The 27,185-nt window shown below is 35.8% G+C and overlaps 1 protein-coding gene across 2 annotated transcripts in view; it reads left to right on the forward strand.

The window, feature by feature from the left end:
• Window positions 1-4,162: 4,162 nt before the first annotated feature.
• Window positions 4,163-27,185, forward strand: part of ZMYM2 (zinc finger MYM-type containing 2) — an 81,578-nt gene continuing 58,555 nt past the window's right edge. The window contains exons 1-5 of one of the 2 annotated variants that reach the window (XM_044249383.1): window positions 4,163-4,664; window positions 4,926-5,019; window positions 10,130-10,427; window positions 12,637-12,802; window positions 13,531-13,743. In XM_044249383.1, coding sequence (XP_044105318.1) covers window positions 4,173-4,664; window positions 4,926-5,019; window positions 10,130-10,427; window positions 12,637-12,802; window positions 13,531-13,743 — 1,263 coding nt within the window. In that variant the 5' untranslated portion in view covers window positions 4,163-4,172. Of the gene's footprint in view, window positions 5,020-10,129; window positions 10,428-12,636; window positions 12,803-13,530; window positions 13,744-27,185 lie in introns of both variants that reach the window. The other variant, XM_044249382.1, reaches the window with a different exon arrangement.

Raw genomic sequence — 27,185 nt, forward strand, 5'->3', positions numbered from 1 at the left:
ACACACAAGTTGGTAGAGGGGCAGAGGGGGAGAGAAAGAAGGAGAGATGCAGACTTCTGCGCTAAGTACAGAACCCAACTGGGAGCTCCATCCTACAGCAGCGAGATCCTGAACTTAGTGGAAATCAAGAGCTGGGTGCTTAACCAGCGGAGCCACCCAGGTGCCCCTGGTGTTGTATATACTTTAATTTTGGAAAATATTTAAAGTGTCTTAGAGTATGGAATGGTAATTTGTAGATCTTTGATTAAATCAAAGTCGTCACCCCTTAAACTTTTAAATAGAATTAATCTAGTTTCTTTAAAGTAGATAAAAATGTATCTTCTGCCATTTCCCGGTATTAACATGTCTTTCATACTGACAGAGACACAGTTCTTGCTCTTAGAGTAATGATTTGGAGACTGGTTTTAGAATTGAGTGGTTTTACTGTGTCTGAGCTATGATTTTATTATAGAAAAGTCAACATCTGTTTTAGTTAATTCAGTGAGGTTTTATCACAGTTAAGTGAAAATACAATAAGGTTTTTCCTGTAAAATACTATTTGTTATTGAAAATATTTCGTTTTCATTACTATGTTGGTTGAATAGGATTTGGTGCTCTCTGGAAACTAAACTCTGACTAAAGTCAGAGAATAGTATATAAAATAAAGGACTAGATTGTAATTATATAATTATTTTACTTAATAACTCTGGTAAAAAAAAAAAGTAACTCTGGTAGTCAAAATGAACATATGGATTTTTGCCTTCTGCCCTTCCACAAATATTTGGGACAACTGAGTATATATTCTGTGCCTAGGTCCTGTTTTAGGTTCTAGACATTCAGTGAGAAGAGCAGATTAGTTATAGTCTATCTGGTGTTTTCATAATATAGTTGTTATACCCTTTTCAATGTCTGAAAAGTGCTTATTCTCTATCCTTTTTGTTTCTGGAGAGTGATAATCTGTCGCTCTTTAACTAATGCTTTGTCAATTTTATATTGTCTTCTGTTGTTGACTTCTGTTTTTCCCATTATTCTTTCAGGTTCTTAGCTCCCTGAAATTCTTTTTAGATTAATGTTGAACCTAAAGTGCAGCTTGTTGGTCACCTCTCCTACTCAGACTCCCTGTTCCTTCTCATAATCTATGTGTATCAGTATAGTATGATCCTTTCAGAGGGTTTTTTTTTTAATGATTTTACATAAAAGTATATGTACTTCAGGAAAAACGTAGTGTGCGTATGCGTGTTTTTAGGTTTTTGGAGAATGTGTAACGTTGTAGTAATAGTAATTCTGTGTTCTGTGACTTTTTTTCTAGTCAAGAATAATCTTACTAACCTTTTCATGTTAGTTAGATCTACTTTTGAAAAATCCCTAATCTGTTCACTTTTTTCCATCTCCTGTCATCACCTTTGTTTCAGGTATTCTTTGCTTCTAGTCCTGCCTTATAATCTGTTTCTAAAATAGCAGCCCAAACAATATATTAAAACTATAAGCCATGTTAACCTTTTAGTGAGGACTCCACAGTGTTTCCTTTTACAGTAAAATCCAGAGTTGGCATTTAGAATTCATGGTTGCTAATTTTTCAGGGAAGTTTACTTGTTTTGTTTATTGATTTTTTTTTTTTTTTTAAATTTCTCAGGTGTGTCCTCATCAGTGTCTTGTACACTAGGTTAGGTGCTTTGTAAATCTTTATTGAGTGCAGTTAATGAATTAACTTGTTCTGTGCATGTTTCTATATTTCCTATATAATTCTTCCCTACCAACTTGTTTAGCAACATTGATCTTTATTCTGTTGCTTGAATTTACCAACTTCATTCCCTCAGGCTTTTGCAGGATCTGGAATGCCCTTTCTACATTTTCCCACAATTGGATCTTCATTGTTGTTCCAAATTTCATTGTAAATGTCACCTGCTCAAAAAAGTCTTCTCTGATCACTCTGTTACCACTTTGTTTTTATAAAAACTCTAATTAAAAATAAAATAAACAAATTTTTGTTTTAAAAACAAGTGACAAATTATGTTCTGAAGTTAAAATATAGCAAAATATACAATGAACAATTTCTCTGTCACCTGCCAAAGTGGTATTTATGTATATTATGTATATTAGTATCATCTTTATTGTCCCAGACACTCCTTATAGCAAAATAAGCAAATAGCAATATATATGAAGTAGTAAACGTTCTTTTTTTTTTTTTTGACATGACTGTTGGTTCTCTCTCCAGTCCTTATCTTTTTTTTTTTTTCAATTTATTTATTTTCAGAAAAACAGTATTCATTATTTTTTCACCACACCCAGTGCTTCATGCAAGCCGTGCCCTCTATAATACCCACCACTTGGAACCCCAACCTCCCACCCCCCCCCCCCGCCATTTCAAACCCCTCAGATTGTTTTTCAGAGTTCATAGTCTCTCATGGTTCACCTCCCCTTCCAATTTACCCAAATTCCCTTGTAGTAAACGTTCTTAAATCAGCCTTCTTTGTTTTTGTTTTATTTTTTTAAACTGGGCTAAGTGGCTTTCTTAGAGAAAGAGGATTACAAAAGATTTAAGAGTTGGCCTTGGGACTCTTAAACCAGTCTTTAAGACTTGTACAACCACTGTGTCCCTCAGCTTTTCAGATGACTTAACTCTGAAAATTAGGCTGCCATGTATCAACCACTTCAAATTCCCATGTCAAATTCCAATCCACTCCATGTACAGAGTAACCTACAATCAGTCTGTACCCACCCGTCATTTTGCCCCCCTTCTGTGTTTTTTTTTTCCTTTTTCTTTTTCTTCCCTGTTTTTTTCCTCTGAAGTTCTCTGACTCGTGTTCAGGATTAGTTCTTCTACCACCTGTGTCCATGACCTCATCCTATCCATCTGCTCAAAAACTTAATTTCTTTTCTGGCTCTTCACCGTTAACTCTCTGCTGTCTCTTTGGCTTTAGCACAGTCCTGCATATATATCAGGTGCTCAAAAAATATTGGCTGAATTATAGTAGAGTAATGAAGTGTTTGGACTATTGAGTTAGAAAGACCTGGGCATGAATAGTATGCGACTTGGGCAGGTTAGTTAGCATCTCTAAGCTGTTATTTCTTACTCATTAAAATGGGACAAAAATTATAACTATATCAAGGGTTGTTTTGAAAATGTAACTAAGAAGTGGAATGTATAAATTTCCTATGGCCATTTTAACGAATAACCGTAAGTTTGGTGGCTTAAAACAACAAACTTTTCTCTTATGAATCTGGAGATCTGAAGTTGAAAGTCAGTGATAACAGGGCTCAAATCAAGGTGTCAGTAGGGCCATCCTTCCTCTGGAGGCTCTAGGAGAGAATCCATTCCTTGACTCTTCTACATTCTGATGACTGCCAATATTTCTTGGCTGCGTTACTTCAGTCTCTGATCTCCAATCTGTCTCTGTGGTTACATTGCCTTCTCTTATGCCTGTAATCTCCTTCCACCTCCCTTTGCAAACTTGTGCGTTTAGGGTCTACCCAGCTAATCTATTTTTAAATCCTCAGTCTTAATCATATCTGCAACGACCTTTTTCCCATATAAAGTAACCTTTACAGATTCTAGGGATTAGGATCTGATATCTATGGGAGCCATTATTGAGCTTGATATGTGGCTATAAAGCACACAGCATAGTTCCTGACAAATAAAGGTATAAGCTTTCTGGATAGGGTTGAGAAAGATTTTGGATTCTCAGAAGGATTTAATTATATAGTTATAAGGGAGCCAGGGAACATAAGAAAAAGGAGTTAAAAAAAGATGAGGTAGGGGAAATTAGGGATTAGATTGTATCATTTTATTTAATACAGTGGATAAATGGGATAAAAGTTAGAGAAGGGATTTTTATTGTCGGATTTCCTGTTCAAACACATTTCGAAGGATTTATCTGTGTTTTCAGTCTTAAGGTTTATAGCTTAAATAGTGTGGTAGAAAGGAGGTGGTGGAGGTAGAAATATACTGCATATCATTACTGAAAATTGGTTAATTACATTTCTTTTTATATTCAGGAGGTTCATGTGTATAGTATATAAAATGATGAGTGAATGAGATCATAGATTGGATACCAGATTTTTCCTTTATTAGATAAGAATTATTACCATTTAGAATTAAAAAAAAGTACTTTAAAAATTATTTCAGTTAGAAGAGCAAAGGATTATATTGACATTTGTTTTCTTTTTTCCATCTCCTTTTCAGGTTTTTTGGCATGGACACAGGTTCAGTGGGAGGATTAGAATTGACTGATCAGACTCCTGTTTTATTAGGGAGTACGGCCATGGCAACTAGTCTCACCAATGTAGGAAATTCATTTAGTGGCCCACCTAATCCTTTAGTTGCTAGATCTAATAAATTTCAGAACTCGTCAGTGGAAGATGATGATGACGTTGTTTTTATTGAACCTGTACAACCTCCCCCACCTTCTGCACCAGTGGTAACTGATCAAAGAACCGTAACATTTTCATCATCAAAAAATGAAGAACTACAAGGAAATGATTCCAAAATTCTTCCTTCCTCAAAAGAGTTGGCTTCTCAGAAGGGCAGTGTAAGTGAGACAATTGTCATTGATGATGAAGAGGACATGGAAACAAATCAAGGGCAAGAAAAAAATTCCTCTAATTTTATTGAACGGAGACCTCCTGAGACTAAAAACAGAACCAATGATGTGGATTTCTCCACTTCCAGTTTTTCAAGAAGTAAGGTAAATGCAGGAATGGGTAATAGTGGTATCACCACAGAACCAGACTCTGAAATTCAGATTGCTAATGTTACAACCTTAGAAACAGGTGTAAGCTCTGTGAATGATGGCCAATTAGAAAATACTGACGGGCGAGATATGAACTTAATGATTACACATGTAACATCACTGCAGAATACCAACTTGGGAGATGTCTCTAACGGACTGCAGTCAAGTAATTTTGGTGTTAATATACAAACATACACCCCATCTTTAACTTCACAGACCAAGACTGGAGTAGGACCTTTTAATCCTGGTAGAATGAATGTGGCAGGAGACGTATTTCAGAATGGAGAATCTGCAACTCATCATAATCCTGGTAAGCATTAAGTGATCTACCCTGTGTAAAATTGCCCGATTCTCTTTTCATGGTAGTAATTGGTACTACCTTGGTTAGTTTATTCATGTAAGAGAAGTTAATTCCATTGACTTTTAGCAGTTGGAAATTTTTAGCTAATTAGGAGATGTAAAGCCATGTATTTCTTTGCAGATCATTAGAAAATTCATCACAGAAATCTAGGTTTAGGGGATTGGAATGAATACTCGTTACATTCACTACCACTGAAGTCTAACAGTTTGGCAACTTACAATTTTTTTAGTATTTTCTAGTGATGTATAAATCTTGAAAAGAGATAAGCAGCACACTTAAGGAACAATATAGTATTGTATCATAGGCGCATTTATTTATTTATTTATTTATTTTTAAAAGATTTTATTTATTTGTCAGAGAGAGAGAGGGAGAGAGAGTGAGCACAGGCAGACAGAATGGCAGGCAGAGGCAGAGGGAGAGAGAGAAGGAGGCTCCCCGCCGAGCAAGGAGCCCGATGTGGGACTCGACCCCGGGATGCTGGGATCATGACCTGAGCCGAAGGCAGCTGCTTAACCAACTGAGCCACCCAGGCGTCCCTCATAGGTGCATTTAGATTTGTTTTTACTTTTAAAGTAATTTTGATCACTTAGCTAATTTTACTTTTTTCTTAGCATTTTATTACTTTTTTAATATTTGAAGGTTGGTAAATTTCTTGACTGTTTGTATAATTTTTCTTCAGGTAGCTTTGCTCTGTGAAAACGTTAAAAAGAAGTTATAAGAACTCTGGGTTTTGATGACTTTTATGTCCCTTTCTCTTTCACTTTTGCCCCCAAACTTTTGTATGTCAGTCTCTCTTATATATCCTTCATTGTTTCTCTCTCCCTTTCTCATCATTTTAGGCCCATTAGCAATCTTACCGACCTAGAAATTGTGGAGAATAATAAGGAATGATTTTTCGCAATCATTACACTACACTTAGGTAGTGTAGGATGGTATAAAATGCTAGTAATTTTTCCTTTTTTCTTGTTATATTTTTGTTTATGAGAGTAATGTTTAACATAGAAGAATTTTTGGAAAATCCGTAATTAAAAAATGAAGGAAAAAATCCCCGGTATTATTACTATTATTATTTTAAAAGATTTTATTTATTTTATTTGACAGATAGAGATCACAAATAGGCAGAGAGGCAGGCAGAGAGAGAGAGAGAGAGAGGAGGAAGCAGGCTCCCTGCCAAGCAGAGAGCCTGATTCAGGGCTCGATCCCAGGACCCTGGGGTCACGACCTGAGCTGAAGGCAGAGGCTTTAACCCACTGAGCCACCCAGGTGCCCCCTACCCCCCACCCCTGTAGTATTATTAACTGAAGATTACCACTGTCCGTGCTTTGAGTGGTTATCTTTCAGGCTTTTTCCATTTATTTTAACTTTGTTGAAATGCGACTGTGAATAATACTGCTTCCTGTTTGTTTCCCACTTTACATTGTATTTTCTCATACTATTAACATTTATACACAAAAGTTTTAAGGGCTGCACAGTAGATATGGATATACCATTCTGTATTTGGTATTTATACTGTTTCCCATATTTTGATATTTTGCTATTAGAGGTTTATGTTGAATATCTTTGTTTAAACTTCTCATTTCTTTAGAGAATATTCCTAGAAGTGAAATAACTAGGCAAAAGGATATCACTGCCCCTATCCTTCCAGAGATTTTTGGTAGAAGAAAAAAATCTGTTTGGTTTATAGTGATTTTGAAAGAAATAGGTTTGTTATTATTTGATTTGGAAAATTTCTCCTACCTTCCAAGACCCTTTCCCTCTATGTGTAAATATATATTCGTAGGTAGATCTGGGTTGGGGGAGGATATATGTGTGAGTTTCTATGAGCATTTTATTTTATTTTATTTTATTTTTTTTTTTTTAAAGATTTTATTTAGTTATTTGAGAGAGAGAGACAGTGAGAGAGAGCATGAGAGGGGAGAAGGTCAGAGAGCGAAGCAGACTCCCCATGGAGCTGGGAGCCTGATGTGGGACTCGATCCCGGGACTCCAGGATCACGCCCTGAGCCGAAGGCAGTCGTCCAACCAACTGCGCCACCCAGGCGTCCCTTCTATGAGCATTTTAAAGTTGTAGAAATAATACTGTCTTACTGCCTTCTGGAAAAGTCTTACCAGTTTATACCATCAGCTGTATATAATTACTTTCTTTCATTGTAACCTTCTGGCTCTCATAAAAGTTTGAGAAATGATAATGCTCAAATCAATTTCAAAATAGCCATTTTGTCTTTATTGTAATTATAAATATATTAAAAACATTAGAGTATACATAGGAAAATAATTAATCTCGCCATTGAAATAGTATGTTTAATTCTAACCTGAGATCATAGTTTAGGTATAGTTTTGTAAACTCTTTCCTCCTACCATTCCTTTAAATACCTAACAGATCTTGAACTTTTGTTCGTATCAAGTCTATATATTTGCTTTTATTCTCTATTTAGCTGAGTTCCAGCTTTTACTATGTAAATAATTCTTAAGAATATTCTTATGCATGTATTTTAGGATGTTATTTCTTTAGGAATATTGCTGAGTCAAGGGGGCATATTGTAACAGTGTATTCCTGGGGGATTGCCTGGCTGGCTCAGATGGTAGAGCACGTGACTTTTTTTTTTTAAGATTTTATTTATTTGAGAGAGAGACAGTGAGAGAGAGCATGAGTGGCGAGAAGGTCAGAGGGAGAAGCAGACTCCCTATGGAGCTGGGAGCCTGATGCGGGACTCGATTCCGGGACGCTGGGACCGTGACCTGAGCCGAAGGCAGTTGCTTAACCAACTGAGCCACTCAGGCACCCGAGCATGTGACTCTTGATCTTGGTGTTGTGGGTTTGAGCCCCTGTTGCGTGTAGAGATTATTTTAAAAATATTTAAAAATAAAAAAAAGCATTGTGTTCCTGTTGACTGAAACTCCTACAAGGACTGTATATTACTTATCAGAAAAACTAAACAAATATACCTTTTGCTCCTCTGTTTTATGAATTAGCTTTTGTTTTTATGTGCTGCTTTTATTTGTAATAGGGAGTTATAAAATCTTGGCTATTTATACTGGCTCTAAGACTGATTGTGACTTGGGCAAATTAAACTGTTACCCCTGATGTCCTTTGTATAAAATAGAGGGTTTAGACAAAACTTGTCTTCCTAAAAGTATTTTGATGTTGGAGGATGTGAAAATTTGAAAGTAGGAGAAATATAAGAGCTGAAAAATAGATTAAGGGAAAAATCTTGCTATTTTTTCTAAATCAAGTTAATAGATGTCCTTAAGTTTAAATAGTTTCTTTAAGTATGTATTCAAATGATAAACCTACAAAATAAGAAATTCTAAGGAACCAGTAATTGTGTTGCAAGAAGCTATTTCCTCTGGCATATATGTTCAAATATAATTTTCGATTGGAGGCACTTCATAAGGTGGAATTTTTAGTTAGTGACTGCAGTTGACTGCAGGGATAAGGGGTGCTAACACCCCATCCCTTACCATACACTTGAAAATTAATGTATAACTTTTGACTCCCCCCAAATTTAACTACTAGTAGCCTACTGTTGACTGGAAGTTTTAATGATAAATAGTCAGCACATACTTTGTACGGTATGTATTATATACTGTATTCTTACCGTAAACTAAGGTAGAGTAAAGAATGTTATTAAGAAAATCCTAAGGAAAGGAAAATAACTATCATAAAAAATCTGTATATAAGTGGATTCATACAGTTCAAACCCATGTTGTTCAAGGGCCAACTGTATTTTCTTCGTATTCTTTAATATTTTTACCTGTTGATTATAACTGGTCCATTACCTTCATAATAGCAGGATAACAGGATAGCAGGATCCTAGAATGCACTCAGTTTACTCTTTGTATAAAATACAGTTTTTGTGGTGAGGGATATTGTGGAGTAAGGTAAAATTTGAGTAGCAGTGTTACGTAGCCCCTTGGCTACTCAGCCCCTAGGTTGTTGGATTGGGTTGGAACCAGGAAATCACCCTCCTTAAGGTTTTGATAGTAGAGAAGTTTTCCTGAGCTCCAGATATATTTGTACTTCCTGTGGAAGGAAAAAAATTTTTTTTAATAGAAGGGCAGCTTTTTATGTATGGAAGTTCAAAATTTAGAAGAGCCTAGAAAGGAAAAAAAATTACTAGAGACAATCAGAATGGTGGTCTATAAAGTTTCAGAAGGGAAAATGGTTATGGTATTGTCAGTGTAGTGAGGTTTGTGGAGTAGAAACTAGTATAGTAAGGTGGGTACTTCCTGTTAAGCACTAGGGAAGCTTTCTGTAAAGAGAGAAAAGATAAATCACTCTGCAATCCAGATTATTGTTACACATTTTTAATTCTGTGTGATGCTGAAACTGTTTGAAGGGAGAGAGTAATAGGATGTTGGTCAGTATAAGTTGGCTTGTCATTTCTGTGTCACACTCTAATTTCTTTGAGATTATGTGGTCTAGAGTCCATGGAACTAAATATAAAAAGAGCTGTTTTTAAGAACATGTGTTAAGGGGTGTCTGGGTGGCTCAGGTGGTTAAGTGTCCAACTCTTGATCTCTGGGGTTTGATCTTGATTGTGGGTTCAAATACCATGTTGGACTCCACCCTCAGTGGAGCTTTATGAGATAAGCTTTATCAGACCTGTACTAAATTTGTCAAAGGTTCTGATTGGTCAAGATTTTGTTATATTTTTATGTTGATGTATGTATTCCTTACTTAAAGGGATATTCTGTAAATTAAATCTTCCTGTCTAATAAATAATGGCTAATATTTTTTAGTGCTTCCTCTATGCTAGTCACTGTGGTTTATTGCATGTATTATCATTTAATGTTACCATTCATATGAGGTTGGTACAGTTTCCAGTTTAGAGAAGAGTTAGGCACAGAGTTTAAGTAACTTTCCAGTCTAATCGGTGGAGTCTAAATGTCAACCAGGCATTCTTACTCCAGAACTTTGGTTTTTACATCTCTGCTATACTGCTGCCTTATCTAAACTTGTAGAAGATGGGCTGTTAAAATTGTTTATGTAATAGCATTGTCAGTGTGTATAAATATCTGTTTCATTACTTAAATTCCTTGTACATTTTGTTTTTAAGATTCCTGGATTTCTCAGTCAGCTTCATTTCCTCGTAATCAGAAACAACCAGGGGTGGATTCTTTATCACCAGTGGCCTCACTTCCTAAACAAATTTTCCAGCCTTCTGCACAACAACAACAACAACAACAACCCACTAAACCAGTTAAAGTCACTTGTGCAAACTGCAAAAAACCTTTACAGAAGGGACAGACAGCTTATCAACGAAAAGGATCAGCTCACCTCTTTTGTTCTACCACCTGCCTTTCTTCCTTCTCTCACAAGCCGGCTCCAAAGAAACTTTGTGTTATGTGTAAAAAGTAAGGTTTACCTTTCTTTTTTCTTTTCTTTTTTAATTGAGGTACAGTTGACACCTGGTATTACATTAGTTTCAGGTATACAGCGTTGTGATTTGACAAGTCTGTAGGTTATGCTTTGCTCATCACAAACGTAGGTAAGGTTTACCTTCAACATAATTCCATATGATTGAATATTGGTGGTATATAATTTTAGGGAAATTTTAAGAGTCTTAGACTTGATCTTAGCCAAAAGACTGAGAAGTGATTATAAGAGTCTTAGAAGTGAACTATGGTGTTTGAAATATTAGTAAGCTAGTTGTTTGAATGTTAAAGCCAAAATGAAATGTGTGATGCCTTTGAAGATTTTTATTTATTTATTTGTCAGAGAGAGAGAGAGAGAGAGAAAGCGTTCAAGTAGGGGGAGTGGCAGGTAGAGGGAGAAGCAGGCTCCTGTCAAGCAAGGAGCCCAGTGCGGGACTTGATCCCAGGACCCTGGGAACATGACCCCAGTCAAAGGCAGCTGCCCAACTAACTGAGCCACCCAGGCATCCCTGTGTGATGGCTTTGGAGGATTCTCTACCACCTGGTGGTTTATGATTAAAAGACTCCTATTTGGGTAGGCTTTGGGGTCGGTTTGTTTGTTTATTTATTTATAAAAGATTTACGGATTTATTGAGAGTGAGCGAGCGCATCCCAAGCAGAGAATCCCCAAGCAGATTCCACGCTGAGCATGGAGCCAGACTTGGGACTTGATCCCTTAGACCTCGGACCTAGGCAAAATCAAGAGTCGGAGGCCGAGCCAGCTAAGCTACCCAGGGTGCCCCTGGGATTGATTTAAGTACTAGGCCTTTGTAATTTTGTCTGTAATCTCCATTGTACTCCTTGAACTTGTCAGAAGACTATGTATTTATTTGCATTACTTAGAATTTAATTCTGTATAAAAATAGGTCAAATTTTGTACTGTCTTCGTATTTTTTAAGATTATTTTAAATTGGCAAGTCTTTGGATTTTATGTTTTTATGCTTGTTTTGAACATTAAATCATTAGAATAATCATTAAGATTCAAGTACCAGTTTTTTGATAGCTTTGAAGAGAGACACTTTTTTCTTCCAATTTTAAGGTCTGGGTTCAACTAGTTAGAAATAAGTGGAATATTGGGGTACCTGGTGGCTTGGTTGGTTAAGTGTCCAACTCTTGATCTCAGGGCTTTGAGTTTAAGTTCTGTGTTGGACTCCATGCTGAGTCTACTTAAAAAAAGGGGAGGGATATGGTATATTACGTATGTGGTCAAACCAGGTAATGGTTTTTTTTCTGTATCATCTCTTGGTGAAGCCCACGTTTGTGAGGATATTTTTAGATCTTAGAACTTTGAAAAAGGCTTAATGTTCTGTACAAGCTTAATATTGGAACAGTTATCTAGTTTTTAGACTGCTTTATATGAGTGGGAGTCTTTTACATACTGTAATATAGGACCTTGAAATTCAGAATTTTATTAAAGGAGAGCTTAATAGGTGTTTTTTTTTTTTTTTTTTTTTTTTTTTGAGAGAGAGCAAGCAGGAGAGACAGCAAGCAGAGGGGAGGGAGAGGGAGAAGCAGGCTCCCTGCTTAAGCAGGGAGCCGGATGTGGGGCTCAATCCCAGGACCCTGGGATCATGACCTCAGGCAAAGGCAGACGCTTAATTGACTGAACCACTCAGGTGCCCCATTTTCTACCATTTCTAATTGCATTTGGAGAGCTGTAGAGAATGTATAGAATGGTAAGTGGGGTTATTTGGGGTTATGGGTATGGAGGTGTACTTAAGTTCAATTATCCTCTGTAAAATATATGTCATATTTCTGTGACCTAGATCTTTCAAGCTTTCTACTTACCTGTAGGAAAGAATTGACTAGGTATTATAAATTTATACCTCAGATTAGGCCTGGACATTAAATTCCATGTAAATAACAATTTTTTAAAAAAAGTGTTTCCAGTATCTGAAAGCCTTGTTAAGGAGTTTGAAGATTAATTGAGTACTGGCAAAGATTTAATAGTATAAAATGCTTTAGCTTCTTTTGTGTTCATATTTTATTTCCAAGAGGTTTTAAATAGTAAAAGTGATTTAATGGACCTAAAAATGGTGTTTGATTCCCAGGGTTCAGTTTATGGAAATTAGAAATGTTAGTTACAACTCTTATATTTGATTTCTTTTAAAATGGAATTTTACTTTAAGTTGTTCTGTTTATTTTTCAGAGATATAACTACAATGAAAGGAACCATTGTTGCTCAAGTGGATTCTAGTGAATCCTTCCAGGAATTCTGTAGTACATCTTGTTTGTCTCTCTATGAGGACAAACAAAATCCTACTAAAGGAGCTCTAAATAAATCAAGATGTACAATTTGTGGTAAACTAACAGAGGTTTGTATTTTTGTGCCTTTTCTCTTTAATTCTAACGGGAATATTCTTTATTTAATAGTTAAGATAAACTGTTCCATCTGTGTATATTTCCTTAAAACCGTGGATACGTAAAATTTACCTTATAAATATCCCATTATGTAATCCTGTTCTCCCATGGGGAGAATGATTTAGGAAATATTAAAATATAAAATTAATTGACTCTTTTCTTGAGGTTTGGAACATGTAGAGACAAAACAATAGTGTTTAAACATATAGGCTGACTACCAAAGAATGACAACAAACTAGAATGCTTAAGAAGGAGAGCAAATGGAGGGAATATTTTTTGATAACTTAACATTATTAAATGGTATTAAAGTTTTTGAATTTGAAGAAAAAGAAACCTGTTTGCTATATATACCTCATTTGAATTATGTACTTAATTTTAGTTCCTTTTGGATTTGTCTAAAGATTTCCAATCTGATTTAGAATTTTATACTAACACTATCCAAACTGTGTTGTTAACTGTCATTTTTAGGTATTTCTAGAGAAGTTTGTAGTGATGTTAGTAGTGGTTCCCCCTCTGCCATACATGTATTTCTTATGTGTATAAGAATAGGTCAAAGAAAAATGAAAGATATTTTTATTTTCTCTTTACCTTCCACAGAAAAATCATTGAAGCTTTTTTTCTTTTGGAGCACCTTGTTATTTAGTTACTTGTGATACTCATTTGTTTGTTTGCTTATTTTTAGATTCGCCATGAAGTTAGCTTTAAAAATATGACTCATAAGCTGTGCAGTGACCACTGCTTTAATAGATACAGAATGGCCAATGGTTTAATAATGAATTGCTGTGAACAGTGTGGAGAGTACCTGCCCAGCAAAGGTGCTGGAAATAATGTCCTGGTGATTGATGGTCAGCAGAAAAGATTTTGCTGTCAAAGTTGTGTCAGTGAATACAAACAGGTAATTCATGATCCAATCAGAGTTGGCCATTCTCTTGAATATGTTTTAAATTGTAATAGTTTTCCTTTAGCAGCATTTATTAAGTAGGTTTATCCTGGAATCTCATTTAATTCCATTATTGTCTTCATCTCTTGGAGATAACCTATCCCAAATGAATACTGATACATGTAAATTATTGGGCATTGTGTGATTTTACATGTAATGGTAAATGCAGAATGATTGCTCTTTTGAAATACTTGTTTATGGGTAGAAGAGAAGGGTTGCAAATAGTGATTTTTTCAAAGCTTAGCAATGATTGTCTTATATTTCAGTGTTAAGGTCTTTTTTTTTTTTAATTAAAAGATTTTATTTATTTATTTGACAGGCAGAAATCACAAGTAGACAGAGAGGCAGGCAGAGAGAGAGGGGAAGCAGGCTCCCTGCCAAGCAGAGAGCCTGATGTGGGGCTCCATCTCAGCAGCCTGGGATCATGACCCGAGCCGAAGGCAGAGGTTTTAACCCACTGAGCCACCCAGGAGCCCCTGTTAAGGTCTTTTGATTTAGTTTGTTTTTGAATATATACATATGGTTCAAAAATAAAATGTACATAAAAAAAATATATTCAGAGAAGACCAGCTCCTGTTTCTATCTTTTCCTTTTGGTTCCTGTTCATCTTTTATAGGTATTAGCTTTTCAGTTCTTAATATTTTATATATTCTGTTCTTTTTGAAAAATTAAGATAATATGTAATTCATTCCTAGTTTCTATTTTTTCTGTAGAAAAGAGCATACTGTATGTGCTATCTTCTGTATTTCACTTCATAGTATACCTTGGAAATTGTTGTATATCAATGACAGATGAACTTTTCTTTTTTTTAATGGCTGCTCACGTTAAATTTTCAGGAAATTTGTGAGCTGGTTATTAAAAACACTATTAAAATTAATTATATTAATAATTAATATATAATTATATTAATAATAAACATAATTTATATTAGTCTGCTAGGGCTAACAAAATACCAGACTAGAGGGCTCAAACAACAAATTTATTTTCTTACAGTCCTGGGGCTACAAGTCTAAGATCAAGGTGCCTTTCGTGGTTGGTTTCTGGTGAGGGGTCCTCTTTGGAGCCTTGCAGATAGCCGCCTCCTTGAGGTATCCTCATCTGGTCTTTCCTCTTTGCAAAAGGGTGGTGGGCGGAAGGAGAGGAGAGGAGAGGACATCTCAGGTATCTCTTCCTCTTACAAGGGAGGACCTTAGTCTTGTCTGCTATGGACCACACTGTTAGTACTCATTTAAACTTAACTGTCACCTTATAGGCCCAATTCCAAATACAGTCTCATTAGGAGTAGGGCTTCAGTGTATGAATTTTGGGGGGCGGGGACATAATTCAGACTGTACCAATATTGAAAATAAAATAAATACTCAAAATCTATTACTTCCTAATTACTGTATCTTAATATCTGTATTCTTAAGATTACTTGTTTCTTCTGTGTTTATATAATGGAAATATTACACATAATTATGTGCTTTTGTGCATCTCTTCCCAGTTTGCTGTTTAGTTTCACTTTATAGCCTGAAACTAGCCACATTGGTAGTATTTTCACGGCCAGTGAAATTGCAAAATGTGCAAATTGTGATGTCTCCCTTAATCTCTGAAGAGCTAGTGGTTAATCATATCCCGGACAGCACTGGTGTATATGATAGTTTGTTTGATCACTTTGCTATTGGATGGTATTGGGGTTATTTCCAGGTTTTTTGCTATTATAAGTCATATATGATGAATAACTTGGTATATACTTTATTCTGTGGAGGTATGGCATCAGGGTAGATTCCTAGAAACTGAATTGCTTGTCTAAGGAATCCATATGTTAGTTTGTTAGATGTTGTTAAATTTCCGTCTGTTACAGTTGTACCAGTTTGCATTTCTCAGTAATATATGTGGAAGTGCCAGTGTTTCCCCGTTGCCTCTCCAGCTGAGAATATCAGCATATCATTCTGATTGGTAAAAATGATATGTTAATATTGTTGTAATTTGTATTCCTTTTATTAGGAGTGATGATGAGCAGTTTTTTCATTTCAGAACTAATTGTCTCCTTTTTTGTGACTGTTTACCCATTTTACCCATTTTTTGTTTGGGTTTTGATCTTCTTAGCTTTTCCAATTAAATTGAACATTTATTTTGGGGTACCCGGGCCTCTGACTGTTGATCTCAGCTCAGGTATTGATCTCCTGGTTGTGAGTTCAGGCCCCTTATTGGGCTCAATACTGGGTGTGGAGCCCACTTTAAAAATAAATAGAACATTCATTTTAATAAGCAAAATGCATTTGTAATTTGTTTACAAACAGTTACTTAACTTCTGTCATGTTGCAAGTACGGTCTTAGTTTCTGGAAATAGTGCTTGTGGGAAGTAAAGTAGACCAAGTTCCAGCTTTTGTAGGATTTGTATTGGTGTGGCATACTTCAAATTCTTTAGTGTTAGGAAAGCTGTGGAGATGGGAAGGACCAGACTAATAATAATTTTCAAGACCTCATTATAGTGTTTGATGTTTGATGATTATGTTGCATTTATTATCTTCTGATATGTAGAAGGTTTGGTTGAGAGTGCTGGCTTTAAGTTGGTGTGGGTTAAAATCCTGGACCCACCAATCACCCATCTGTGTCATAAGCAAAATATTTAACTTTTGTGTCTTGCCTCATTTCACCATGTGTAAAGTTGTAGAATAGCAATCACTGTAAGGTGTATTAAAAATGAAGTCTGAGCCATTCTTCTTCATTCTTAAGATCCTACTTAAAGAAACTGAACATTACCAGTTCTCCATCTGCCCCTTTTTTTTTTTTTTTTAAAGATTTTATTTATTTATTTGACAGAGAGAAATCACAAGTAGATGGAGAGGCAGGCAGAGAGAGAGAGGGAAGCAGGCTCCCTGCTGAGCAGAGAGCCCGATGCGGGACTTGATCCCAGGAACCTGAGATCACGACCTGAGCCGAAGGCAGCGGCTTAACCCACTGAGCCACCCAGGCGCCCCTCCATCTGCCCCTTTTTGTTCTCTGCCAATTACTATCCCCTTCTACCTCCTAAAAAATACACACTGTCTTTGACTTCAAACATGGTTTGACTTTTTATAAAGTTATGTAAGTGGCATTAATATGTGATGATACTCTGCCATGTTATGTGTGAGTTGGATTGGATGTGATTGGATGTTTATTTTTTTGTCCTGTAAAATTTTAAATTTTATTGTCAAATTTAACAGTTTTTCTTTTATTGCTTCTGGATTTTGTTTTATATACTTCTCCTCACTCCCAGACTATAAAGGAATGCTTTTCATATTTTCCTTCTGTTTGCAAGGCTTCATTTTAATCTTTAAATCTTGAATGCATTTAAAGGAATTCTGATCTTTTGTTGAATTATGGGTCAAATATTATCTGCGTCCAAATGACTGTCCTTGAGAATCAGCATCTAAGTGATGTCAAAATGTCCTATCATAGAACAAGGGATTTCATTCTATTTGTTGTATCAGGGTAAATTCGTAAATATTTTGGGACATCTTCGGTGGCTCAGTTGGTTAAGCGTTTGCCTCGTAGGGCTCCCTGCTCAGTGGTGCTTGTGTGAGCTCTCTCTATCTCACAAATAAATAAATAAAATATTTTAAAAAAAGGAAAAAATAAATTCATAAATATTTTACCTTCTTGTTGCTTTTTGATTTTAAAGATTTTGTTTATTTGAGAGAGATTGATTGAGAGCTTAGAGATTTGGGCAAAAGCAGGAGGAATAGCAGATGTGGAGGGAGAATCCCTAGCAAATTCCACACTGAGTGATGACCCTGACCCTGGGCTCTATCTCACAACCCTGAGATTCATGACCTGAGTAGGACTTAACTGACTGAGCCACCCAGGTGCCCCTGATGCTATTTTAAATGAGGTTTTCTTTTCCATTATTTTATATATGTGTATACATATATGTATGCACATATATTTTTAATTTATTTTAAATGCCTGCTATCTAACTAAATCATCATTATTGGTTAATTTTCTTGGATTTTTAACTAAACCATCATACCATCTGCAAATAGAAAGTTTAGATCTTTCTTTACATTTCTCATTCCCATTATTATTTTGTCTTGCCTGATGGTATTTCCTAATAACTCCAGTATAGTTTTGAATAGTGAAAGTAGTAAACGTCTGTTTTTCCAGTGGGAATTTCTTTGGTGTTTCCTTATTAAATAAGATGCTGACTTTAGGGTTGAGATAAATAAGTTTTACCATATTAAAGAAGCACCCATTGAATTTTGTTTTCCAAGGTATATTATCAAAAATTAATGTTGAGTTTTGAAGATCTTCAGTGTTTGGAGGTGATTGTATCTTTTTTCTCTCCTTTTAATTTTAATACATGAATTATTTTAATGAGTTATTTTACAACCCATCTAACCATTCTTGCATTACTAGATTAAACCATACTAGGTCATCATATTTCAAATGTTTAGTTGTCATTGTTTATATTTAGCACTTTCCCATTGGTATTCATAAGTGACATTGGTCGTTAATTTCCCTTTTTGAGTGCTCTTTTTAATATACCAGTGTTTTATTTGCTTTAAAAAATGCTTAAGAGCAAAATTCTTATCTTTTCATGCTTAAAGCAATAAAAATGAAAATAAATTAATTAAATATTTAACTCAAAAAGTTGTAAAAAGAAACTGTGAGAAGAAAAGAAATAAAAATAAAAGTAGGAGTTAGTAAGTTAAGAAATCAAAACAGTACCAAAATAACCCAGAATGTTGTCTTTATGATAAGTAAGTTCTGTGAAAAACTAGACCAACTGATCATTAATCAGGGAAAGGTGTAAAAACAGTGGAAATGGAAGGAAATTATTTAAAAGGGACTACTTTGTATAGAACCTTATATAAAAATGTTGAAAATGTAGATTGAGTAATTTTCCATGAAAATATAATTTTTGTGTATATGAAAATAGAATTTACCGGACCCTCTCGGTGCCTCAGTGGGTTAAAGCCTCTGCCTTTGGCTCAGGTTATGATCCCAGGGTCCTGGGATCGAACCCCGCATCAGGCTCTCTACTCAGCGGGGAGCCTGCTTGCTCCTCTCTCTCTCTCTCTGCCTACTTGTGATCTCTGTCCAAAAAAAAAAGAAAAAAAAAAAAAGTATAATTTACCTAAATTGACTCCAGAGCAGATAAAATAAGGCTGAGAAATTTCCATGGAATAGAGATCGTTATCAGTGAACTACCCCACAAAAAGAAACAGACTCCAATGTTTCTTTTTCTTTTTCTTCTTCTTCTTCTTTTTTTTTTTTTTTAAAGATTTTATTTATTAGAGAAAGCACTAGCAGAGAGGGAGAAGTGAGGGAGGGAGAAGCAGACTTCCTGCTGAGCAGGGAGCTTGACCTTTGAGCTAGATCTTAAGACCCTGGGATCTTGACCTGAGGTGAAGGCTGGCTCTTAACTGACTGAACCACCCAGGACTACCTGCTCGTTTCATAGGGAAATTCCATCAGATTTAAAAAGGTAATCTCAAAGCTATTTTAAACCATTCCAGAGCATAAAATGGGAAGAAAATATAACTCATAGTTTTAAAAAACAAATTGTGATAAATATGTATAAAACAAAATTTCCAATTGTTTTGAAATATTTTTAAGTATACAGTTGAGTGTCCTATGAAATACATTCATAACATGCAGTCATCGTCTCTATTTTTAGAACTTTTTAATGACTGAAATAAACTGACAAGCCAGGAACTCCTCATTTTCTCTTACCTCCGTGGTGCCTGGTAATTTCTAATCTACTTTGTGTCTTTATGAATTTGCCTGTTCTAGATATTTCATATACTTGAAGTCATACTTTATCCTTTTGTGTCTGGTTTATTTCACTTAGGATAATGTTTTCAGTTTCATCCATGTTGTAGCATTATTTTTTACTTCTGAATAATATTCATATATAGATCACATTTTGTTTATCCATTCGTTACAGGGTGTTTTGGTTGTTTCTAGCCTTTTGGCTAGTGTGAATCATGCTGCAATGAGCATTGGCATACAAGTATCAGTTTGAGTAGTGGTTTATCGTTCTTCTGGGTATATACCTAAGGTCGATTTGGTTGGTCATAGGCTAGTTTAGCTTTCTTAGGAAATGTAAAACTGTTTTTCTGAAATAACTGTATTGATAATTTTACATGAGGTTTCCATTTTCTGTACCTCTTCCTAGCACTTAATTACTTTTTGCTTTTTAACATTTTTTAAATTTTATTTTAATCGTCTGAGTAGATGTGAGGTGGTATTTATGGTTTTGATTTGCATTTCTCTGATTACTAATGATGTATTTTTTGTGCTTATGGGTGATTTGTATATCTTCTCTGGAGAAGTATTAATTCTTTGCCCATTTTAAATTGCATTGTTTTTCAGTTGTAGGGTTTTTTTTTTTTTTTTTAAAGATTTTATTTATTTATTTGAAGTAGAGTGAGCAAAAGAAAGAGCGTGAGCTGGTGGGGGGCAGAGGGAGGGGGAAAAACAGGTTCCCCATTGAGCAGGGAATCCAGTAGGCTCCATCCCAGGACCTGAGCTGAAGGCAGATGCTGAGCTACCCAGGTGCCCTTAGGAGTTTTTTTTTTAAATCTGAATATTAACCTCTTCTTTCTTTCCTTTTTTTTTTTTTTTAAAGATTTATTTATTCATTTGAGAGAGAGTGAGAGAGTGTGAGAGTAAGAGAGCGCTGGAGCATGGGTGGGGCAGAGAGGCAGGGGGAGAGGGAGTCCCAAGCAGACGACACTGAATGCAGAGCTTGAAGCCCCTTGTGGGGCTCAGTTTCAGGACCTGGAGATCACCACCTGAGCAAAAACCAAGAGTTGGCTGGCTGCTTCCCCTACTGCGCCACCTAGATGCCCCTAATCCCTTATTTGATTTATGGTTGCAGATAATGTTTCCCATTTATTGGTTGCTTTTTTATTTTCTTGATAATGTCATTTGATGTACAAAAATTTTAATGTTAAAGTCCTGTTAACCTTTATTTCTTTGTTGATTATGTCTTTGGTGCCATATCTAAGAATTTGTTGCCCAATCAAGGGTTAAGATGACTTATTCCTGTCAGCTTTATGGTTTTAAATGTCACATTTAGGTCTTTGGTCCATTTTTATTATTTATTTATTTATTTATTTATTAAGGTTTTATTTATTTGTCAGAGAGAGAGAGAACACAAGCAGGCAGAGCAGCAGGCAGAGGCAGAGAGAGAAGCAGGCTCCCCACTGAGCAAGGAGCCCGATGCAGGACTTGATCCCAGGACCCTGGGATCATGACCTGAACTGAAGGCAGCGGCTTAACCAACTGAGCCACCCAGGCGTCCCTCTTTGGTCCATTTTGAGTTAAATTTTTGTTTATGATGTGAGATAGACAGGCAGCTTAATTCTTTTGTATATGGAAATCGAGTTGTCCCAGCATCATCTGTTGAAGAGAGTGTTGTTCCCATGGAATGAACTTGTCATAATTGTAAAATATTATTTGGCCATAGGTGGTTAGGTTTATTTCTGGACTCATTTTATATTCCATTGGTCTGCTTGTCTGTTCTAGTGCAGGTGCCACATTGTTATGTAACTGTGTCTTTGTAGTAAGTTTTGAAATTAGTTCTTTGTTCTTGAACTTTGAACTTTGTTCTTTGAACTTTGTTTTTCTTTAAAGATTGGGTATTCTAGACCCATTCCAATTTTATGTGAATTTGAGGATCAGCTTTTCCGATTCTCTAGTAAAGATGATTAGAATTTGGACGGTGATTGCACTGATTCTCTAGATTGTTTTAGGTAGTATTGACTTTTCAACAATGTTAAATCTTCCTGTTTGTGAATATGGGATTGTCATCCCTCATTTAGACCTTTCATAACTTCTCTCAGCAGTTTGTACTTTGCAGCGTACAAGTCTTCACCTCCTTCAGTATATTTGTAAGTATTTTATTCTTTTGAATGCTATTGTTAATAGAATTGCTTTATGAATTTCCTTTTCAGAGTATACATTGCTAGTATTTAGAAACACAACTGATAGTTAAGTGTTGATCTTGTACCTGGAACTTTGTTGAATTTATTAGCTCTAGTAGCTTTATTGTGGCTCTCTTGGAATTTTCTCCACATAGAGTCATGTCATCTGCAAATAGCAGTAGTTTTCACTCTTCCTTACCAATTTGGATGCCTTTTATTTCTTTTTCCTCACTGTTCTGGCTAGAATTTTCACCATTTTGTAGACTATAAGAAGTGGTGAAATTGCACAGCCATGTTTTGTTTCTGATCTTACAAAGGAAAAACTTTGTGTCTTTGTTGAGTCTGAAGTTAGCTATGGGTTGTTCATATATGGCATTTATTATGTTGAGGTAGTTTTAGTCTTAGTTTGTTGAGTCCAAATATGTGTTGGATTTTGTCAAACTTTACCATTTGAGATTATGATGTGGTTTTTACCAACATTGTATTTGTGTGTTTTATTATATTCATTACCTTCTATTGAACTACTCTTGTTTGTGGGATATAATACTTTCAGTATGCTACTGAATATGGTTAACATTTAACATTCTAAATTTTGTAACTAATTTGAGGTGTTAACTTAATTGGCATTTAAGAACTCTGCACCTGTATAGCTCTGCCATTATTAATGTTGTAATAAGTTACATCTTAGATACTATTTGCATAATAACAGATTTATAGTTATGTTTTATGTATTTGGACTTACAAACCAAAAATATAGCAGCATTGCTTTTTTATATTTGCTCATGTAGTTACTTATAAGATCCTTATTTCTTCATTCTGCTGGAGTTACTTTCTAGTTTCCTTTTCATACTGGCATACATCTTTGACTCTCTTTAGTATTTCTTGTAGAGTAGATCTGGTGGTAACAAATTCTTTCAGTTATTTATTTGGGTATATCTTTATTTTTTCATGTTTGGATAATAGCTTTGCCAGATGTAGTATTTTTTTGAAATTTTTTTTCTTTCAACATTTAATATATGTCATCTTACTGCCTTTTGGTTTCCACGTTCTCTGATGAGAAAATGGTGGAAAATCTTACTGAGGATTCTTTGTACTTGATGAATAGCTTGTCTGTAGCTACTCAAGAATATCTGTGTCTTTCAGCAGTTTGATTATAATGTGTCCTCTTGTGTGTCTTTTGAGTTTAATCTTACTTACAAGTTGTTGTGCTTTTCAGCTTTCTAGATTTGTTTCCTATCATCAAATTTACGAAGCTTTCCGTCATTCTTTCTTTTCTTTTTTAAAGACTTTATTTATTTATTTGAAAGAAAAAAAGAGCCAGAGAGAGAGAGCAGGATCAGGGGGAGAAACAGAGGGAGAGGGAGCAGCAGATTTCCTGTTGAGCAAGGAACCCTGTGCTGGAATCCATCCCAGGACCCTGGGGTCATGACCTGAGCTGAAGGCAGACACTCAACCGACTGAGGCACCCAGGTGCCCTTAAGCCATTATTTCTTGAAATAATCATTCTTTTTTCTCTATTCTTCTGGGCCTCTCAAAATGCAACTGTTGGTCCACTTGATCTGTCCTAATAGGTTCCTTAGGCTTTGTTCACTTTACTTGGGTTTTTTTTTTTTTTTTTTTTAGTTTTCTTCCCCTTTCTGCTCTTCAAAGTGTGGTTTCAGTTTGGGCCTTGTTACTGCTGTTGAAAATCCTGACTGTATCAGTTCTCATCTTGAATAGGTAGGTGACAGGGTACCTTGTTATTTCCTGATAGGGTTGAAGTTCAGGCTCCCTATTTGGCCTTTTCATCATCCTAGTTGGGTTGCTGCAGCAGGGCACGTCACTGCAGCCAGACCAAAGTAGAGTTGAGGCTCTCCTCTCTCTTGTCCTTTTCTTGTGTGGGTGGAGTTATTGCCACATTATTCCTGTGGTGTTTGGATCCAGTAGAGGGGCTGTTGACTAAAAGTTTTCTGTCTTTATGTGCCAGTTGTATTTCTCCTATAGCTGTGTCATTTTCTGTTGTGTTGGCTTAAAGGTTTTTTTCTTTGTCTTTATTTTTATTCAAATTTTAATTTTATTTAAAATTTTCAGGAATTCGACTGTGATAATGTGATTCTTTCAGTTTATCCTCTCTGGGGTTTGCTCAGCTTCTTTTATCTTCTGCCTAATTTGCAATGTTTCCTCTCCCTTCAGGACTACAGTAACTTTTATTCTTTGTTGAAAGAGGCCAGATAGGGAGCCTGAACTTCTGTACATTTTTTACAGTCCTACAGATCCCTGAGGCTCTGTTTTTTATTTTTCTCATCCAAGTCTGTTTTCTTTCAGTTCAGTTTGGATTATTTCTCTCTTTCCCTTCGAGGATTCTTTCCTCTGTCTTCAGTGATTCTTTCCTCTGTCTTACCATTCTGCTATTGGTTGGGGTTTTCTCTTGTTGTTTGCTAATAATTTTTTTAGAATGGTATTTTGTTGTTTTTTGGGTTTTTGTTTTGTTTTGTTTTTAGTTTCAGAGGTAAAGTGTAGTGATTCATCAGTTACATATAACACCCAGTACTCATTACGTCAAGTGCCCTTCTTTTTTTTTAAAGATTTTATTTATTTATTTGACAGACAGAGATCACAAGTAGGCGGGGAGGCACGCAGAGAGAGAGAGAGAAAGAGAGAGAGAGAGAGAGAGAGGAAGCAGGTTCCCCACCAAGCAGAGAGACCTGAGCTGAAGGCAGAGGCTTGAACCCACTGAGCCACCCAGGTGCCCCACGTCAAGTGCCCTTCTTAAGGCCTGTTACCCAGTTACTCCATCCCCCACCCACCGTCCCTCCAGCAACCGTCAGTTTGTTTCCTAAAGAGTTACAATGGTTTTAATGTTACAGAAAAATTAAGCAGATAGCATAGAGTTCTCTTTGATGGTCTTTTATTGATAACTTAAATCGTTAAGATAATATTTGTTGCCGTTAATGAACTGGCATTAATGTATTTGTTATTATGTGAAGTCATTACTTTATTCAGATTTCCTTAACTTCTATACAATATACACTTTCTGATCTGGATTCAATCTAGTATACCACATTATATACAGTAATCATGTTACCTTAGGCTAGTCTTGGTTATGACATTTTCTCAGACTTTTTATTGTTTTCGATGACCTTGATAGGTTTTAGGATTTAGGTATATTGTAAGATGCCCCTCTATTGGAATTTGTTTGAAGTTTTCTCATCATTAGACAGATTGGGGCTATAGGTTTTTAGGAGGAATGTTGCAGAGGTGTTTACTTTTTACACTGCCATTTTCATCACATCACAAGAGTATATCTATCAACATGATTTAAAATGACTGTTGAAGTTGATGTTGTACCTTGCATTTGTCAAGGTTCTCCACCCCATTTCCATGTTGTACTCTTTCTTCCTTCCTTTCTTTCTTTTTCTTTTTCTTTTGTTTTGTTTTGTTTTCTTTTTTGGAGAGTGAGAGTGTGTGTGCCCAGTAGGGGAGAGGAGCAAAGTGTGAGGTGGAGAGAGAATCTCAAGCAGGCTCCATGCCCTGTGCCAAGCCTGAGGCGGTGGCCTGAGGTCAGGACCAAAGCTGAGAAATCAAGAGTCCATCCTTAACAGACGGAGTCACCCAGGCTTTCCCCTTGTATTCTTGAGAATGAAGTCACTATCTCCTTTAGGGTGGAGTATATAAGCTAATTGGAATTTTTCTGCGTAAGAGATTTATCTCTTCTCCTTCTTTTATTCATTTATTTAGTCACTTACTAATACTAGTAGGGACTCGTGGATATTTTATAATTTGGGGCTATAATAAAATACAGTTTTATTTTCTTGGTCAAAATTTTCTAGCTTTGGCCATTGGGAGCTCCTGTGTTCTTTTGACCTATCTCATCCATTGATTTTTAAAATTTCTGTTAGTCTGCTTCTCTCTCTCTCTGCCTGCCTCTCCATCTACTTGTGATATCTCTCTGTCAAATTAAAAAAAAAAAAAAAACAACAAAAATAAAATTTCTGTTAGTGGGTTTTTTTAGTCCTTGAATTTCCATTCGGTTCATCTTTATAGTATGCTGTTTTTTTAAATATGAATTTGTATTTTTTCATTGTTAAGTATGTTTTTATTCTTTGTTGAGACATTTTTATCATGGCTGCTTTAAAAATCTGTCATAACTCTAATATCTCTGTTCTTTCATTGTTAGTATCTACTGATTGTTTTTTCCATTTATTTATTTTATTATTATTATTATTTTTTAGGATTTTATTTATTTATTTGAGAGAGAGCAATAGAAGGGTGAAGGGCAGAGGGAGAAACAGACTCCTCAATGAGCAGGAAGCCTGATATGGGACTTGATCCCGGGGCTCCAGGATCATGACCTGAGCTGAAGGCAGATGCTTAACCAACTGAGCAACCTCGTCACCCATCTTTTTCCATTTAAATTGTGGTTTTTCTGTTTTTGTTTTTGTTTTTGTTTTTTTTTTTTAAGATTTTATTTATTTGTCAGAGAGAGTGAGAGGACAGGCAGACAGAGTGGCAGGCAGAGGCAGAGGAAGAAGCAAGGAGCCTGATGTGGGACTCAATCCCAGGACGTTGGGATCATGACCTGAGCGTAAGGCAGCCGTTCAAACAACTGAGCCACCCAGGCGTCCCGGTTTTTGATATTTTTGATAGATTATGATTTTTTTTTTTAATCAGAGCCTGGAAATTTTGGGTATTATGTTATTATATTCTGGATCTTATTTAAACCTTCTGCTTTAGCTGGCTTTATTTGACACTGCTGTGGTAGGGGTAGGAAGGCCTAACCTCAGTACTGACAAGTGTAGGTTGAGATCCTGGCTGTCCATTTGGTCTCTCTTGACATCCATTGAAGTGGGAGGAGCTCTGTGTTACTGCTGGGTGAGGATAGGAATTCTGGATCCCCTCTGGGCTTTGGCTTATCCACCATACCTGGGAGGAGTAGGATTACCTCTTTACTGCTCCCCACATAGCCTCCACTGACACCAAATGATTCCATTCTAGTGGATTTAGAAAATATTCTTCGTACTATCGTTAAATAGAATAAAAATTATTTTAAAAAAGTATTTTTCTGTAAAATGTTTTCATGTTTAATTCATATATTACATGCTTATAATTTACAAGTAAATAAGTGGAAATGCATGCATACATTGTTACTTGACAAGGGGACACAATCAGACATGTTTAGAGACCACTACACAAGATGCTATATTGAATGTCTTTTCCTATAGTCTGGGGGACGTAAAACTCTATGGTGATCTTTTCTTAAGCCCTCCCCTCCCTTTTTGACATTTGTCTCTAACATTTAACTTGGCTGCCATTGTTTATATCCCTTTTGCTGAATTAGTTTCTGGAATATACTGATTCACGTAACTAATAATCTAGGTCCTGGCAGTGGAGACTGTATAATACTTAACATTTCTCTTTCAGTGTTTCATTTTCCATTTTGACTTTAATGGAAAGCAGGAAGCTTTCTGCAAGGAGTGAAGATGTAAATTCGAATGTGCTGTAAACTGTCATGAGTTCTAA

Source organism: Neovison vison, chromosome 5, assembly GCF_020171115.1.
Source record: "Neovison vison isolate M4711 chromosome 5, ASM_NN_V1, whole genome shotgun sequence".
NCBI lineage: Eukaryota > Metazoa > Chordata > Mammalia > Carnivora > Mustelidae > Neogale > Neogale vison.